This window comes from Chiloscyllium plagiosum, unplaced genomic scaffold, assembly GCF_037043375.1.
Source record: "Chiloscyllium plagiosum isolate Xiang-an unplaced genomic scaffold, Cpla_swu_hap1 HiC_scaffold_8, whole genome shotgun sequence".
Taxonomy (NCBI): domain Eukaryota; kingdom Metazoa; phylum Chordata; class Chondrichthyes; order Orectolobiformes; family Hemiscylliidae; genus Chiloscyllium; species Chiloscyllium plagiosum.
Genome location: NW_028270146.1, coordinates 57,069,824 through 57,086,692, shown reverse-complemented (window position 1 = coordinate 57,086,692; position 16,869 = coordinate 57,069,824). Strand labels below are relative to the sequence as shown.

At 38.1% G+C, this 16,869-nt stretch overlaps 1 protein-coding gene across 3 annotated transcripts in view; it reads left to right on the top strand.

Moving 5' to 3' along the window:
* The window catches only part of wdhd1 (WD repeat and HMG-box DNA binding protein 1), a 66,451-nt gene that overhangs the window by 32,654 nt on the left and 16,928 nt on the right, over positions 1–16,869 (top strand). For 2 of the 3 annotated variants that reach the window (XM_087989872.1, XM_087989870.1), the window contains 8 exons: positions 1,590–1,774; positions 3,929–4,170; positions 9,228–9,365; positions 10,136–10,292; positions 11,570–11,684; positions 13,654–13,785; positions 14,930–15,135; positions 16,313–16,473. In XM_087989872.1, coding sequence (XP_087845998.1) covers positions 1,590–1,774; positions 3,929–4,170; positions 9,228–9,365; positions 10,136–10,292; positions 11,570–11,684; positions 13,654–13,785; positions 14,930–15,135; positions 16,313–16,473 — 1,336 coding nt within the window. The remainder of the gene's footprint in view (positions 1–1,589; positions 1,775–3,928; positions 4,171–9,227; positions 9,366–10,135; positions 10,293–11,569; positions 11,685–13,653; positions 13,786–14,929; positions 15,136–16,312; positions 16,474–16,869) is intronic. The other variant, XM_087989871.1, reaches the window with a different exon arrangement.

Here is a 16,869-nt window from a genome sequence, read left to right as displayed (position 1 = left end):
TATAGATAACAAACAGCAAAAGACTCAGCACTGACCTCTGAGGTACACCACTAGTTACAGGTCTCCAATCCGACAAGGATCCTTCCACTATTCCCCTCTGCTTCCTACCATTAAGCCAATTGTGTATCCAATTTGCCAGCTCTCCCTGGATTCCATACGGTCTAACCTTTCAGAGCAACCTACTATGTGGAACCTTATCAAAGGCCTTACTGAAATCCATATGTCTACCACCCTGTCCTCATCAACCTTCCTGGTCATTTATCAAAGAACTCTAACAAACTTGTGAGGCATGATCTCTCTCCCATGCACAAAGCCAATGCGGATTACTCCTAATCAAACCCTGTCTTCCAAATGCATATATATCTTATCCCTCAGAATTTTTTCAAGTAATTTATCTACAATAGATGTTAGGCTTACTGGTCTGTAGTTCCCATGTTTTTCTTTGAAGCTCTTCTTGAATAAGGGTATGACATTCTGCTACCCTGTAGTCATCCAGGACCTCAGCCATGGCTAACAATGATGCAAAAGTATCAGCCAGGGCCCCCACAGTTTCTTCTCTAGCCTCTTTCACAGTTCTTGGATATATCTGGTCAGGACCAGGAGATTTATCCACCTCCATATATTTCAGTCCACAGCTTTTTAAAAAATAAAGATAACAGTCTGTACACCATAATTTTAAAAATCCCCTAATCATTACTAGACAACAGTTCTAATGCAAATGTTGGGAAATATAAATTAGACAGATATCATGTTTTAGAGTATGATCCCTTTCAATGGGATCAAAGTCAGTTGTCTGAGGTAGACCATGCTTAATGGTGTAGCCGTAAAGATTTGAGAGCTAAAGTCTCATTTGTCTTTCAAATTGTTGCAATCCAGCTTCAAAATTCTAAAACAGTTAAGAGATAATTTTGCAATTGTCTTAACCCCACATGGCCCATAAAGTTTTCTCTGAATAAAGGTTAAATGGTTTTCGTGTAGTTGCTGATTTTTGGACATTGTTATTGTTAAATGTTTGTGTAAAGGTTTTGTAGCTTGGGTGCTGGTTGCAGTTTCTGTGGATAAGTTTGGCGAGTTGGGAAGTTATTTTGCAGATGTTTCATCCCCTTTCTAGGTGATATCCTCAGCTCTGGCATGTGGGTTGTTGATAGGTGGTCTATACCTGACACGGTGGTAGTATTTGACACAACAGTACTAGGCTAAGCCAACCACAGGACAGCCATAGAACTTCTAGAAGCATGGCATTCATCCACAGACTCCATCAATAAACACATTTGACCTAGACCCAATATACCAACCACTACAATGAACAACTGGAAGCAGTGGGAATGAAACCAACTGAATTCCAACTGACACAATACAGCAGCGCTTCACAGGAGGCCCCACAGCACTGAGGATGTCACCCAGATAGGGCTGAAAAATGTGTTGCTGGAAAAGCGCAGCAGGTCAGGCGGCATCAAAGGAGCAGGAGGAATGTCTCCAAACCAACTTCTCAGTTTGGTGAATATACCCACAACAACTGCATTGTTCTTGTTAATTCTCTGCCACAGTGTTCCTTCTTAATAAAAAATTGTATCTGTTTTATTTTTTAGGTGTGGAATTCCATTGGTATTATTCGCTGTTACAGTGATGAGCAAGATAATGCTATAGATGTAGAATTCCACGATACTTCAGTACATCATGCAATACACTTGAGTAATGTTCTGAATCACACCATGGCTGATTTATCACATGAAGCAGTGCTACTAGCGTGTGTAAAAACTGATGAAGTGCCAAGGTAAAAGTATGGGATTTTAAAAATAATACTTGAAGTTTGGTTTGTGCTGTACCACTGAGTGTGTTAAATATTTACAGTCAGTATTTGCCTTCTATGTTAACCAAAACAAAGCCCCATAATTTTATTGACATTTTCCAAAATGCAGTCTGTGGACTGATTGTGGCCCACATGAACTCCTTTTAATTGGTGGGCACAGGCCCTTTTATTTGTAATGGTAGTGGCTTTGACAGGATGCTAAATCTGGTAACGGCCTTTGTGGCATTGTGGTTTGATTCTCAAAATAGTTGAATACAGGAGCAGGATCAGAAGGTGTGCAAAGGTGTGCCAATAACACTTGAAAGTGGTAGAGGCTGGTCCAATTACAACATTTAAAAGGCATCTAGATGGGTATATGAGCAGGAAGGATTTAGAGGGATATGGGTCAAATGCTGGCAAATGGGACTAGATTAATTTGGGATATCAGGTTGGCATGGTTGAGTTGGACCAAAAGGTCCGTTTCCGTGCTCTACATCTCTACGACTCTGTGACTTGTTTCGGATTTGGCTTTGTGTAGTGCCCTAAGATGCTTAACAGATTCATAAGAAAAATGGCATTGAATGAAAGTGTACATTGGGTGCCATTGCCAAAATGATAGCTGGAGAAATGGCTTTTAAAGAGGGTCATAAAGGAATCCAGAGATTTGGAGTCTATTTGTCTCAAAGCACAGCCTCCAAAAATGGAGGGGGAAGTGGGAAGCATAGGAGCCTAGTGTTGAGGCCTTGGCTCTTAGGTATTACTGGATCCTGGCTGATGTGTTTGAACTGATGATACCTAAGCATCTTCTGTTAACTGGGGTGAATATTGTGCTTGTCTAACACCGAAAGAGAAAAGGAAAGCAGTGAAGGTGGACAGGGGGAGAGAGACAAATGAAAATCCTGTCGGAGAAAAGAGCAGTACTTCTTCACGGTAGGCATTCCTGGAAGAGAGGTGGCAGTGGGTTAAACACTGGATAAAAGCAAATTACTGTGGATGCTGGAATCTGAAACCAATCAGCTTTGACAAAGGGTCAGTTAGACTTGAAACGTCAGCTCTTTTCTCTCCTTGCAGATGCTGCCAGACCTGCTGAGATTTTCCAGCATTTTCTCTTGGTTTCAGATTCCAGCATCTGCAGTAATTTGCTTTTATTTATTGAATATTGTGCTTTATTTATTTGCAGAATGGGAAATACCACCACCCCATGAAATTTCCAACTGGGTCTGAATTCATATTGAATAATATGTTTAGGAAAGTGGAGCAGATTGAGGAAGGATAGATGTTGTTGGAACCGATGGAAATGACTAGATTTATACCAATCCGAATGTATCTTGCCATGGTGGCTATAAGGGAACCTTGATAGGGAGTGTAAGCAGGCTTTTAAACTGTAACAGGTATCACAGGTGAGCTTGATGTGATCTTGACGCAAGGTCCACTGATGTTCATTTGCAGCAGGACTTGTCGGAAGGTGATTAGGAGCTGAAACTTTGCATACTTAGTCCTCTGGCTGGAGAAAAGGGATTAGACTTACTGTCATGTGGAAATTTACAATTATATTGTGCCATTTCCTCTGCATATTTTTAAAGAGCTGTGAGATAGCTAAACATGGCAGCCAATCTGAACATAGCAAGATGCCATATATATTCACCAAATGAATGATTGATCAGATAATCAGTTTTAATTGTGTTGATTGAGAAAGCATTATTAGTCCTCTGGTTCATATAAAATGATTTGCTGTACCAAAAGATATCACCTCTGACAATGAAAGGTCTCTTCACTGTCCACCTAAATGATATATTTTTAAAATTATAGTGGCTTTTAAAATCAAATGGTTAACCAAGGATTAATGCCTAAGCAAAACTGACATGTTATTGCTGCCACACTGACCGTTCGGTAAACTCTGCACAGACCGGGGATTGAGCTGGGGTGTTCTTAACCTGCATGATTCAGCAATTCACTACCTTAACCTGCTGAACTCTTGGGGAAAGCTAAACGATCTTTATCTGTTCCAATCCGTTCAGCTTATTGAAGTTAAATCTGTATGTTTTCTTTAAATCCCTGCATGAGAAAATATTAAAGTGCTCTTGGGAAAGGAAGTTATTGTGTATATTAAGACACTATGCTTTTCCATCTGTCCATCAGCACACTCCAGTGTATTCACTTCAACTCCAGGGATGCAAACAAAGAATGGATGGTGGATATGCCAAACAATGAAAACATTGAAGCCATTTGTTTAGGTCAAGGCTGGGCTGCTGTTACGACAAATGCTCAAATTGTTCGCATCTTCAGCATTGGTGGTGTACAAAAGGAGCTCTTCAGTCTTATGGGGCCTGTGGTCGCTATGTCAGGTCATGGGGAGCAGCTATTGATTTCTTATCATCGAGGTACATTTTAAAAGTTCTTTCTGAACCATTGTACTTTGTGCTTTATATTGAGTTTATTGTTCTGACCAATTGCATTGAAGCAAGCAGTCCTAAGTCCATAATTGTTTCGTGAAATGAAAAGTAAAGCAACAGCATGCCTTAGATCATATATACTTTAATTTTCTACGCCAGTCATTTGTAAATAAGATTACTCATTTGTGCTATGCTATAACAAACTTTGATATAGATTCTCATCCTGTCCAAACTGGTGGTCATTAGTGTGATGCCATTTTAGGGTATTATAGTGAATCACTCTATAAAATGCATACAAGTTTAAAAAACAGACACAGGCAGGTTCAACCATTTCAAGTTTGCATTCTAGAAGTGTTCTAATTATATTTATTAACCTGTTGCCAAACTCCTTCAATCTCTCTTTTTTTTGTTCACCTAAGTAGTAAAACATTGACATGTATTCTGCCCCCCAGTACTTGTAAGTCAAGGCTGTTGAACATTAACATCTACTTTTATTAGGTTTCCTTGCTACCCTGTCAATACAGTGCCTGAGATGTGACACCTGGTGCACCTCATCAGATGCCTTTTAAAAATCCAAATGCAATACGATTACTGTTTATGGATGTAGGTTTGCTTGCTGAGCTGGAAGGTTCATTTTCAGGCGTTTCATCACCATACTAGGTAACATCTTCAGTGAGCCTTTGGATGCTGATGATCCCTGCTTTCTGTTGATATGTTTGGGTTTCTTCGGGTTGGTGATGTCATTTCCTGTGGTGGTGTCATTTCCTGTTCTTTTTCTCAGGGGGTGGTAGATTGGGTCTAAGTCAATGTGTTTGTTGATAGATTTCTGGTTGGAATGCCATGCTTCTAGGAATTCTCGTGCGTGTCTTCGTTTGGCTTGTCCTAGGATGGATGTGTTGTCCCAGTTGAAGTGGTGTCCTTCCTCATCTTCTCAAAACTCGATTACTGTTTATCTTGCTTGCTACATCCTAGAAAAATAATTTATTTTCAGACAAGATATCCTTTTAATTTTGTTTGACTGCATTCTTTGAATTCCCACCAAAAATCAGAATGCAACAGGTTCTTCTCCTTAAAATTACAAGTGTGAATTAAAAGATAGTTAGAGATGAAAAAGGTCATTGGCTGACATCAGTCTCACGTTTCCCTTCTCATCTGTGGTACTGAGGACCTCAGGTGTAGGCCATGATGAATCACTCACTCAGCACTCCTGGAAGAAGATGGATGCAAATGTTTCAGTTTTGCCTTTTGCACAGACATGCTGGCCCCTGTCTTCTGTTGAGGATGGAATATTTATGGATTTGTCTCCTTCTGTCAGTTGCTTAATTGCCCACTACCACTTGACATGGCAGGGCTACAAAACTTAGATCTGATTTGTTGTTTGTGGAATCACTTAACTCTAATAATGCATGCTACGTTTGACATGTAAACTCCTGTGTTGTAACTTCAGACTGATACCTTATTTTAGATACGTCTAGTGCTACTCCTGCATATCCTCCTGAATTCTTTGAACCAGAGTTAATTTCTTGTTCTGGCTTGATGGAATTGTGTATGTTTTTAAATATAATTCTATTCTTCCCTACTCCTCCCTGCTTTCCTACCGTCTGTATTTAATTTGGCCAAGTCCTCATTCTCAGTTGGATCATTTTCTTTCAGTCCATAAAATTGGTTTCAAAACAAATTTTAATTTATGCCTCTAAAATGCCTTTAAATCATTACGAGATCATGATATTCATTGCCAGTTGCTGTTTGAGATGCAGTATAGAGCAAGTAGTTGTTAATAGCTAAAGGGTTCTACATCAGTAACATTGAAATTTACAGATCTGCAGTCTTGATATTGTTCTTCTTTGACCTCTGGCTCATTCATTAAAGTCATAAAGATATAGTGCACGGAAACAGACCCTACGGTCCAACTCGTTCGTGCCGATGAGATATCCTAACCTAATCTAGTCCCATTTGCTAGCACTTGGCCCTTATCCCTCTAAACCCTTTTGTTTGGAGGAATATTATTTGGGAGCAAACGATGCATTTTTCCCAAATTTATTTCTTTTGCAAGTCTTTTCCAAGTCAAAAAAATCCAGGTGATTGACAATGTGCAGTCCACCATATCCAGAATGATGTTGAATTCTTTCTCTCTTTTCCTCTATCCTTATGAGTCCATTATTCTTCAAACTTTCATCCATGACCTGTCATCTCCAGACTTGGTTAATCCAATATGTTTCTATCTGGCGTCAGTTCTTTCATCCTTTTTAGAACAATTTGTATGCCATCCTTCGTCTCACTGGTCTTTCAGCCTGCACATTCTCGCTTCCATTGGCTCCTGGCCTTCCAGTGCCTCCCCAGAGAAAACAAATAGTAAAACTTGAAAATGAGCATCCTGCTTATGCTGGTCCTCCATTTTGACAAGCCAGACCAGGATATCTCTTTTGCAATTTTACTGTTTTTTTTCTTTCTGGGTCAGATTTAAAATTTGCATCCTGATGAAGCACTTTTGCCTGAAACGTCGATTTTTTCCTGCTCCTCGGATGCGGTCTGGTGCTTTTCCAGCGCCACTCTAATCTTGACTCTGATTTCCAGCATCTGCAGTCCTCACTTTTGCCATACTTTAATCCCAACATGGCTTCTTCCTTTCCTCTTTCTGTAAACTCCTGTTTTACAAAGTTACCCATTACCATATTCTCTGCTATCAGTTTCTTGTGTATTAAGAACTCAGACAGAATCCCCTTCCTAATTTCCTCTAAATTTTCTGTTCTCCTTTTGAGCTTTAGCTCGCCCCTTCTAAATGTTGTTCTTGACTTGCCATCCATTTTTTGCTTCTAAATCTTGGAAGCATTTTGCAACATTTTTCGACATAAGAGGTGCTAACTGCATAATGTAAATTGCGTTGGCAAGAATGAACTGTGAAATTAAACAAAGAATTGTAGATGTTGTATACCTGAAACAAAAACAGAACTGCAGGATACACTCAGCATGTGTGGCAGCATCAGTAGAGAGAAAAAGAGAGTTGATGTTTTGAGTGCAGTGATGTTTTGTCAGAACTGAAAATAACTGGGAAAGGGTGGTATTTATGTTAATGATGGCTGGTTGTAGGGGGAGAGAGGAGTGACATGGATAGTTGAAGATGGTGCCCATCAGTAGAGAGAAAAAAGGGAAGCATGCAAAGATATTGCAGATAGTAAGCTGGGGAAGAGGTTTTGTGCTGAATGAGAACTGTAAATCGTTGAAAATGGGAAAGGCTATCCTGGGAGCAACCCATACAGAACAGGCCTTTGGGAGTGTGGTGGTGAGGAACAAACACGGGTGAAAGTGTTCCCACTGAAATAGTTAAACTCTCATGGTTGTGGGTATGTTAGACTCTCAGTTGAGACTTTAGAGCTGTAAGGTACCTAAGTGAAAGATAAATGCGAGGTGCTGCATTTTGGGAAAGCAAATCTTAGCAGGACTTATACACTTAATGGTAAGGTCCTGGGGAGTGTTGCTGAACAAAGAGACCTTGCAGTGCAGGTTCATAGCTCCTTGAAAGTAGAGTCGCAGGTAGATAGGATAGTGAAGAAGGCGTTTGGTATGCTTTCCTTTGTTGGTCAGAGTATTGAATACAGGAGTTGGGAGGTCATGTTGCGGCTGTACAGGACATTGGTTAGGCCACTGTTGGAATATTGCATGCAATTCTGGTCTCCTTGCTATCGGAAAGATGTTGTGAAACTTGAAAGGGTTCAGAAAAGATTTAGAAGGATGTTGCCAGGGTTGGAGGATCTGAGCTACTGGGAGAGGCTGAACAGGCTGAGGCTGTTTTCCCTGGAGTGTCGGGGGCTGAGGGGTGACCTTATAGAGGTTTACAAAATTGAGGGGCATGGATAGGATAAATAGACAAAGTCTTTTCCCTGGGGTTGGGGAGTCCAGAAGTAGAGGGCATAGGTTTAGAGTGAGGGGAGAAAGATATAAAATAGACCTAAGGGGCAACTCTTTCACGCAGAGGGTGGTACGTGTATGGAATGAGCTGCCAGAGGATGTGGTGGAGGCTGGTACAATTGCAACATTTAAGAGGCATTTGGATGGGTATGTGAATAGGAAGGGTTTGGAGGGATATGGGCCGGGTGCTGGCAGGTGGGGCTAGATTGGGTTGGGAAATCTGGTCGGCATGGACTGGTTGGACCGAAGGGTCTTGGTTCCATGCTGTACATCTCTATGACTGAGGTTTTGTTCCTCCAGCTTGCATTGAACTTTGCTGGAGCACTGCAGAAATGTTAGCAAGGGAACAGCAGTGGTGTGTTGAAGTGGCAGGCAGTTAGAAGCTCATGTCATTTTTCCAGATAGAGCGGAGGTGTTCAGCAAAGCAATCACCCACTCTGCATTTTGTCTCCCCATTTTAAAGGAATCTGTGTTGTGAGCAGCCAATACAGTAGACTAGATTGAATGAAATGCAGGTAAATTGCTGCTTCATCTGGAAGGTGTCTGGGGCTTGAGATACAGACGAGGTAGCTGCTAAATGTTGTATCTTCTATGATTGCATGGGAAGGTGCTGTTGGGATGTGACTGTTGAGAGTGAAGGAGGGTGTCAGAACAGACAGTAATTTTATTTCCATGTGGAAATATACACAGCCACCTTGTGGATTTAGGAATCCCTTGAAGTTTTAGTAAGTCATTGTTTCAGTGGCATTGTTTTAAAGAAAGACTGATTTTATATGATATGGAGATGTCGGTATTGGACTGGTGTGTACAAAGTTTAAAAAAAATCTCTTGACAGCAGGTTATAGTCCAACAGATTTAATTGGAAGCACTAGATTTCAGGCAACCACCTGATGAAGGAGCAGCACTCTAAAAACTAGTGCTTCCAATTAAACCTGTTGGACTATAACCTGGTGTTGTGTGATTTTTAATTTTATATAGTACTTTCCATAACTAACTGAAGTCTCAAAGCACTTTATAACCAATGAATAGTTTCACCCACTTAGCTAGATGGTAAATTTCTTTGAAATAACCCTTTCTGAAGGTAAAATTTATTGAAGAAAATTTTAATTTTTTTAAATTTATGACCTTTCTCTCTTCAGGTACTGGTTTTGATGGAGATCAGTGCTTGGGGGTGCAAATAATGGAATTAGGAAGAAGGAAACGGCAGATTCTGCAAGGAACGTCCCTTCCTCTTACCAGGAAGTCTTATCTGATGTGGCAGGGCTTCTCTGCTGAAGGTGATTTTAATATCTACTCTTAATATTCCAAATACTTTAGGATATAGTGTGCAGGCCATGAAGAAGAGAAAGTATAGTTCTTTCATCTGACCTGATGAGTGCAATTTCTTTTCTCAACAATATTCCAGTTCTGTACTACCAATTAAATAAAAGGAGAACTCCTCACCTGGAAATGGTGCATATATGTTAAATGTGCTGCGATATGTTCAAAATGTGTTGATAAATATTATAGATTAGGAAAAAACTGAGGAAATACTGAAATTTTGCAACGGCGCAATGAGCACTGAAAGGGAAAAGAAAAAATGAATTTTTTGAATAAGATTCTTCATTAAAATTATTGAAGAATTATTAATGAAATCCAAGCCTTCCTTGGAAATGTATCCACCTGTGGTGCATTTTTGTTTTAAAAGTTTCTTTTAGCAGTTCTTAAACATATGGCCATATGCTTTTAACTTGTGTTTTCTTAACATTGAATAAAGGCTGCCTCCCTGCATTCCATTGCTGTATTAGATTTTTATTTTACAGCAGCAGGTATCGTATCTTTTTGTTTAAGGTGTAAAATGTTGTAGCAGAACTGCTACATTTCAACTTTAAGAATCTCAATCATACATCTGATTTGAAGTTCCAACTTGATCGTCTTTGTATTATAGTTCGTCTTTTTGAAGTAGAATTTATAAGTTGTTTGTAATCCATTAACAATCCCAGAACAATGCAACTTTCATTAGATATGCAAATCAATTGTCTATTGTTCAATACTTTTTTTTTGGTAGGTACCCCAGTATTTGCAGATTCAGAAGGGATCGTACAAATGCTAAACAGATCTTTAGGGAGCACCTGGATTCCTATTTCGAACACCAGGGATCATTGCAAAGGCAAATCTGACTATTACTGGGTTGTTGGTATCCATGAAAACCCTCAGCAGCTCAGGTAAGGAAAGGATGCAGATGAGCAGATACATATAGTGTACATGATTGTTCTATTAAAATGGAAAAGTGCCCTTGGAGAGAAACCTCAGATAGTAGCAGTTTTGAACTATGGTAAAGATCAAACTCTTAATTGTTCTCTGCATTGCTTTACATCGTAAACTTTAGAGATTGCTCAATTCTTTTTAAACTAAAAGCAGCTACTGCTGCTGTAATTTCAGATGGCTAAGAAAAATGAATTTATAATTCTTTCCCGACCTTTGAACAGTTTTTCTGTTTGGGTGTATTAATATTACAAAATTATCATTGGTGCAAAGCAGAAAAACCTTTGGTTCAGTGGTAAAACTGCGATACTTGCACATTTAGTGTCCAAATATGTTTAAGTTGCAGTTAAATAATTTTGTTTATTTTAAAAATGCATATGTTGTATCTTCACACAGACGATGCAGCACATTTTGCAATGTAGTTTGATCCTGCTTGAAATAACTATGCAGCTTTTCCACTAGAGAAGCATATACACTACTTTTTTAAAGCAATAAATTAATTTCCTTTTATGATTCAGAAACTCCATATTTCGTAACTTACTCTGGTTTCAGCTCTATTAAAATTAAAGTTGCTCATTTCTGAAAAATGGAAAATGCTCTAGAAGCTTTGCAAAGAGAAGCACCTTCTGTACAATACACTTTCTGTTACCCTAACATTGCGTGTGAAATGGAACCATTAATAATCAGTAGGACTATTTCATTACATGTACTGCCATTCTTATGATTATCTGAAAGTGAATACTTTTGTCATATTTTAGTCATTTTGTGGTCCCAGGCTCAATATTGCTACAACCTGAATTAATTTCAAGGAAATAAATTCAACTGATAGACTGACCTGAAGGAATTTTAAAAAGTCTGATCTTGCAATTCAGTTGCCCTCCAATTTTACAATTTTTCAGTAAGTTAAGAATCCGTTATGAAATAGCTTCACAGTTCAAAACAATCTGCACTTTTAAAAAATATGCTAAGCCTTTGTATCATTCATATGAAAGCTCTCAAATGACACAGTTGCTGTAATGCATCACTCTGTTTCCATAACACTGAAATTATGCCCTATTTTATTTATGGAGAACTAGTTGACCTCATGTATTTCTCCATGGCAATATTTTCATTGTTTTGGACCATGCAGTTAAAAGAAACCTTGTTCTGCTTATTGGAAAGCTAATTAGGCAAGATTGATGATGTGATTTAAAATGTCTTACTCCTGAGAACTAAAATATAATTTTATTGTTGACAGATGTATTCCATGTAAAGGCTCTAGATTTCCACCTACACTTCCACGTCCCACTGTAACAATTCTACCATTGAAACTCCCTTATTGTCAAACTAGTTCAGAAAAAGGACAAATGGAGGTATGTGATAGGTGGTATGTTCTTTTGCATTGATGCAGTGCCCTGAAGTAATTCCCAAACATTGCTTTTTCTTTAATTTTAACAAATTTTAACTTGTTGCAAAATTTCAAATATTACACCTCCTTATTTCTTGATTTCAAAATGGATAAAATTAAAGATGAATTATTATTTGCTTTTATGCCATGTTAAAGGAGCCATGTTAAAGAGAATTTGTCATATTGATTCTGATGCAAATTTGTGCATGACTGCTTTATTGAATTGATACAAATTTACCAGTTTAGGGAGAATCTGAAGTACATTTACTGAATTAATTTTGAAAAGCAACTCAAAGAAAGTTGGAGTGGATACCTGCATCTAACTGTTTATGAGTGTATATTTTTAAGCTTTTAGTAGATGGTAGAGTCCTTTCTAAACTGATGTGCACAGAATTGCAAAACTATGGATGTAATATTTCAAAATTACCAATTCATTTATTAACCAACAGTTTTCATTACTGTTGGGTGTCAGGAAGACCTGTCACCATCGAAAGGTTCACGTCATGCATGTTGAAAGTTATACACATGCACACTTTGTGAAACACCCTGTCTTTTTTTTTAAAAAAAAGAAGTGCTTAAATAAGCTCAATAATGTAAGCAAATAAACAGAATGTGCACTGGAAGGTGTACAGTGCATGCACATTTTGTACGTGCTTCATGAGAGCGGCTGGGTGTTGACAGTTCCCTATTTGTTTTATGAAATTGCCTGTGTAGATTTTATTTTTAAAAAAACACCTGGAATATTAGAGAATTTTGAACACTGTGTAATGTTTAAAATATAGTTATAATTGACTTCCAATATGATTTTATGATATTCTTTGGGAGGGGGAGTGGATGGCGCTAATTTACATCAATGTCATTAGGTAAAAGTGATGAGTAAAGAACTTGCTGTAAATTAAAATCAGGTGGATTCTGCTACTGGTGGGCAACAAGCTCTACTAGTTTGCCACTCAAGTGATGTGAGGTGAACATTATTGCCACAGCAGTCCTCAAAGGCCACAATAAAGTGGAGTTGTTATCATGCCTCACTGGGATGGCACACTGGACATCAAGCCCAGCTATTCCAAGAGTTGTCACAGAAGTTTAAAATATGAAAGTGTGCTAAATAGAAGGCTCTGAGTGATTTGATTTACAATCGTAAAGTCTCTTAATTAATTACTGGTTAAAAACCACAGATATAGCAACTGGTGAGGGGAAAATAAATTGGCTTTCTTCAGACATTAGGTTGTTTTTTCACTGGAGAGGGAGCAATGCCATCTCCCTTTCCACATGTTTAAAGGCTTCTGGCCATTTTGTTTATCCCCACAAACTCCTCAGCTACCCAGGGCCAATCTTGTAGTTGTTGGCATCAATGATTAGTTACTACTCCACAGACCAATCAGCTAGTTGTTGCCAGCTGAATCTCACTTTGTACACAACCCCTGGTTCCAGCCCATCCAGATCTAACCTCCCTCCACTGCTTGACCAAAAAGCAGTTTAAAGACCACTTTCATGAGTGCTGGTAGCTGCTTTTAAAAGGTACAGCATTCCCTTTCATAATTTTTACTTTCAAAGGTCCTTTCCTCATTTCAGTTCAAAATACTGAAAAACAAAAAATACTGTTACTTTGTTATCCAAAATCAAATAATACCACTTTGTGTTTACGTTGTTGTCTGTAATCTTGCAAAGCTGCAAAAAGGTGCTGCAGTATAACTTTTAGCACACAATGTAATGGTTAGAAAATGGAGGCACATAATTTAAGACTTGCCTCTCTAAGCAATAATCAATTTCACGAATAAATGGTCTGGCTGGCTTTCATTATATATAAACCAGTTGCTTATTTCAATGCAATAATATAAATAACTTGATCCAAAATATTTGTTGTTTATAGAAAATCTGTTGCAATTTGTTAGTAGTATAATATGGGTCATTTAAATTCTTTCCTATCTTCCCAGGAACATTACTGGCGATCAGTGCTATTTCATAATCACTTTGACTATCTGGCAGAAAATGGTTATGAATTTGATGAAACTGCAAAACACCAGGCACTAAAGGAACAGCAGGAACTACTAATGAAGATGTTTGCTGTGAGTAAATTCTATATAATCTTGAGCAGCTGTTTCTGCAAACATACACATCCTCTCCTTCCTGTCTTTGAAGAGAGAGACAAAGTAAGGGGTTGTGAGTGCAATTACATTTCAAATGTACACTGGTGTTGCTAACATGCTGCCAGCATACTCAACTGGGTAGGCTGTATACCATTTGAACATCCTATTGCTTTTCTTTAAACAATGCAACGTTTGAGCTGCTGATTTAGCTAGTTAAATCAAAATTTGTGTTTATCTGACAGCTGCAGAATATACACAGACACTCTTAATATTAAAGCAATGCTTTGGTTCTTCTGAATATTTTTACCTTTTAATATTTAGTCTTCTTGAAACGGAAACTTCCATCATATATGCTGGTGGTAAATGGAACAGCTTTCTGGAGAATTAAAGCCATTCATTTATTGTTGCATACCGCAGTGGGGACAATCTGTGATTATCATTACATGCTCCTGTTTAATACAATACATGTGTAAAGCATCATCAGGTCTTAAATTTCATGATGTTTGATTTGATCGTCCAGTCATTGAGATGTATGACTTGTGTAACTGGCATTGCACCAACACTGAAATTCATACACAAAGTGTGCTAAGCAGAGCACCAGGTTCCTTCAGTTGTTTGTAGTCAGCAGAGCTGTGTTCAGCTAGCCCATGCTTGTGAAGCCAAGATTAGGAAGTACTTGCTGGACAATCCTGAGGGCACTATTAGCTACACTTACAACTGAACGAAGGTTATTAGTCATATTCATAATTCACCTACATTTGCTAGAAGTGGCATATGATTGTGTGCGGAAGCCAGTTTTTCCAGAGCGTGCTGAAATAAAAATAACAATTGTTAGAAATGTGCTCAAAATGTTTTGTCACAAGTTCATTAGCTGAAAAAGTCCAAAATGTTTGCCGGAACTGCTGAATATTCATGAGAATTTCTTTAGCTCAGATTTCCAATATACATAGCTTATTGTTTTTGTCTGGAAAGTCCTTGCATTTATTTACATAGTGTGCATTGTTAAACTTTTAAAAATATTTTTGAATTAATTTTTATAACAAGACTTATTAAATGAGTATTATCATCACATTTTCGTTGAAGCTCAATTGGAAAGAAAGCTAACATTCTGTTTGTCATTTAGCTGTCGTGCAAGGCAGAACGTGAATTCCGTTGTGAAGAACTCACTGAATTTATGACTCAGAACGTCTTAAATTTGGCTATCAAATATGCTTCACGTTCAAAACATCTAACTCTTGCCCAACGCCTTAGCAACCTCGCACAGGAGAAAGCTACAGCATTATTGACAGTACAAGATGAAGATGACTTTCAAGCTGATCCAAAGGCGAGGTATTGCTTTTTTGTTAATTTGTTATTGCAGTGTATTGTTTGGCTCAGTTGACTAGAATATGGTACTGAATGACACCAACAGCAGTGGTTCACTTCCACTTGCTGTGGTAATTCGTGGAGGCCTGTCTTCTTACTCTGCACTTGATGTAGAGGGGTGCCCATCAAGTTATATATCTGTTGTCTAAATCTAGTGGGGATAGATGCCTTTGGTACTTTGTGGACTATACCTCTTAACTCATTATTACCTATATTTCCATTTAATCATGAGCTATTTGAAAATGTATTTCCATAATTCAAATAATTCTATCCACTGAGATCGTTTTTCACAAGACCATATAACTTGTTTGCATGATATGAAAACAAAACTGCATGCATGACACAAAATAGGGGTATGCTTGTGGTATGCTTCAGGTTGTACTGTGGTTCAATCTGATATATTTCGAACTAGAAGATTTGCAGTTGTGATTTTACTTCATGTGAATACCTTAAAGGTATTTCAGCTTGCCCATACCATTTAATCAGCATTTTGCACTTTGAAACATCTCACCAAAATTTGTGATCAGGTGCTCATGCCTGTTCAAGTTTCATATTTCTCAGTAGTTCTGTTATAATCGATGTTGGTGTTCATAAGCATGTCTCAATGCTATTTTATTGTTTCATCACTTATTCCTACAAATGTGCAACAGTTGAAAGAAGGACTACATTTTATCCTTTCCTTTCTGAAATTTTTAATTTTATTAGTCAGATACTTTATGTTGAACTCTTTTGTGGAGAGATTGAAATCTCAGTCCTGTGGTTTATTTTGAAAATCACTTCAGTGTCCATGACAAGTAATTCAATATCCTCTTCTGAAACATGAACTGAATTTGAGTGGGAAAACCTCTAGGAATAAAATGGCACTTTAGAACTTGGGCTTTTTACACTTTTTTTATTTGATCTTAAATCCAATAAATTACACAGTTGATCAAATGAATTTAATGAGCATTTAACAATTTCATGTTGCTTTCAACTAATTGCAACCAAATGAAGAAGTTGCAAGTAACTTCAGAATCCAACTGCCACATTTTTTTGCATTTGCATTAAAACTTTGTGCACAAAAGTAGGCTTGTTTAATTATTTCAGGATGTAAATGTTAGTGGTCTAAATTTTGCTGGTTATTGAAACTGTCTTTCTCAAGCAGCTATAGAAGAACAGTGACCAAATGGAGTTCACATGTGCAACCTCCAGCTCAAAACTCCATTGAAAAGGAAGAAGGAAGTGAGGAAGATATTCAGAATAATGCAGAAGGAGATGGTAACAATGAATTGGATCCTGAGGAAACAGTTCATGCAAAGAGAAGTAAGTTTGGCTAGATATTCCACTTTCTAAATTTATTTTAGATGACTTTTTACATGTTTAGCATATTTAGAAGTCCAAACCAATTATGAGACCAGATTTTTATTCATTGCTCTGATATGAAATTATTTGAACAAGACTTGAACAAAAATTGTGCTTCAGCTCCTGTAGCTGCATGTCGTCATAGAGATGTACAGCACGGAAACAGACCCTTCGGTCCAACCCGTCCATGCCGACCAGATATCCCAACCCAATCTCGTCCCACTTGCCAGTACCCGGCCCATATCCCTCCAAACCCTTCCTATTCATATACCCATCCAAATGCCTTTTAAATGTTGCAATTGTACCAGCCTCCACCACTTCCTCTGGCAGCTCATTCCATACACGTACCACACTCTG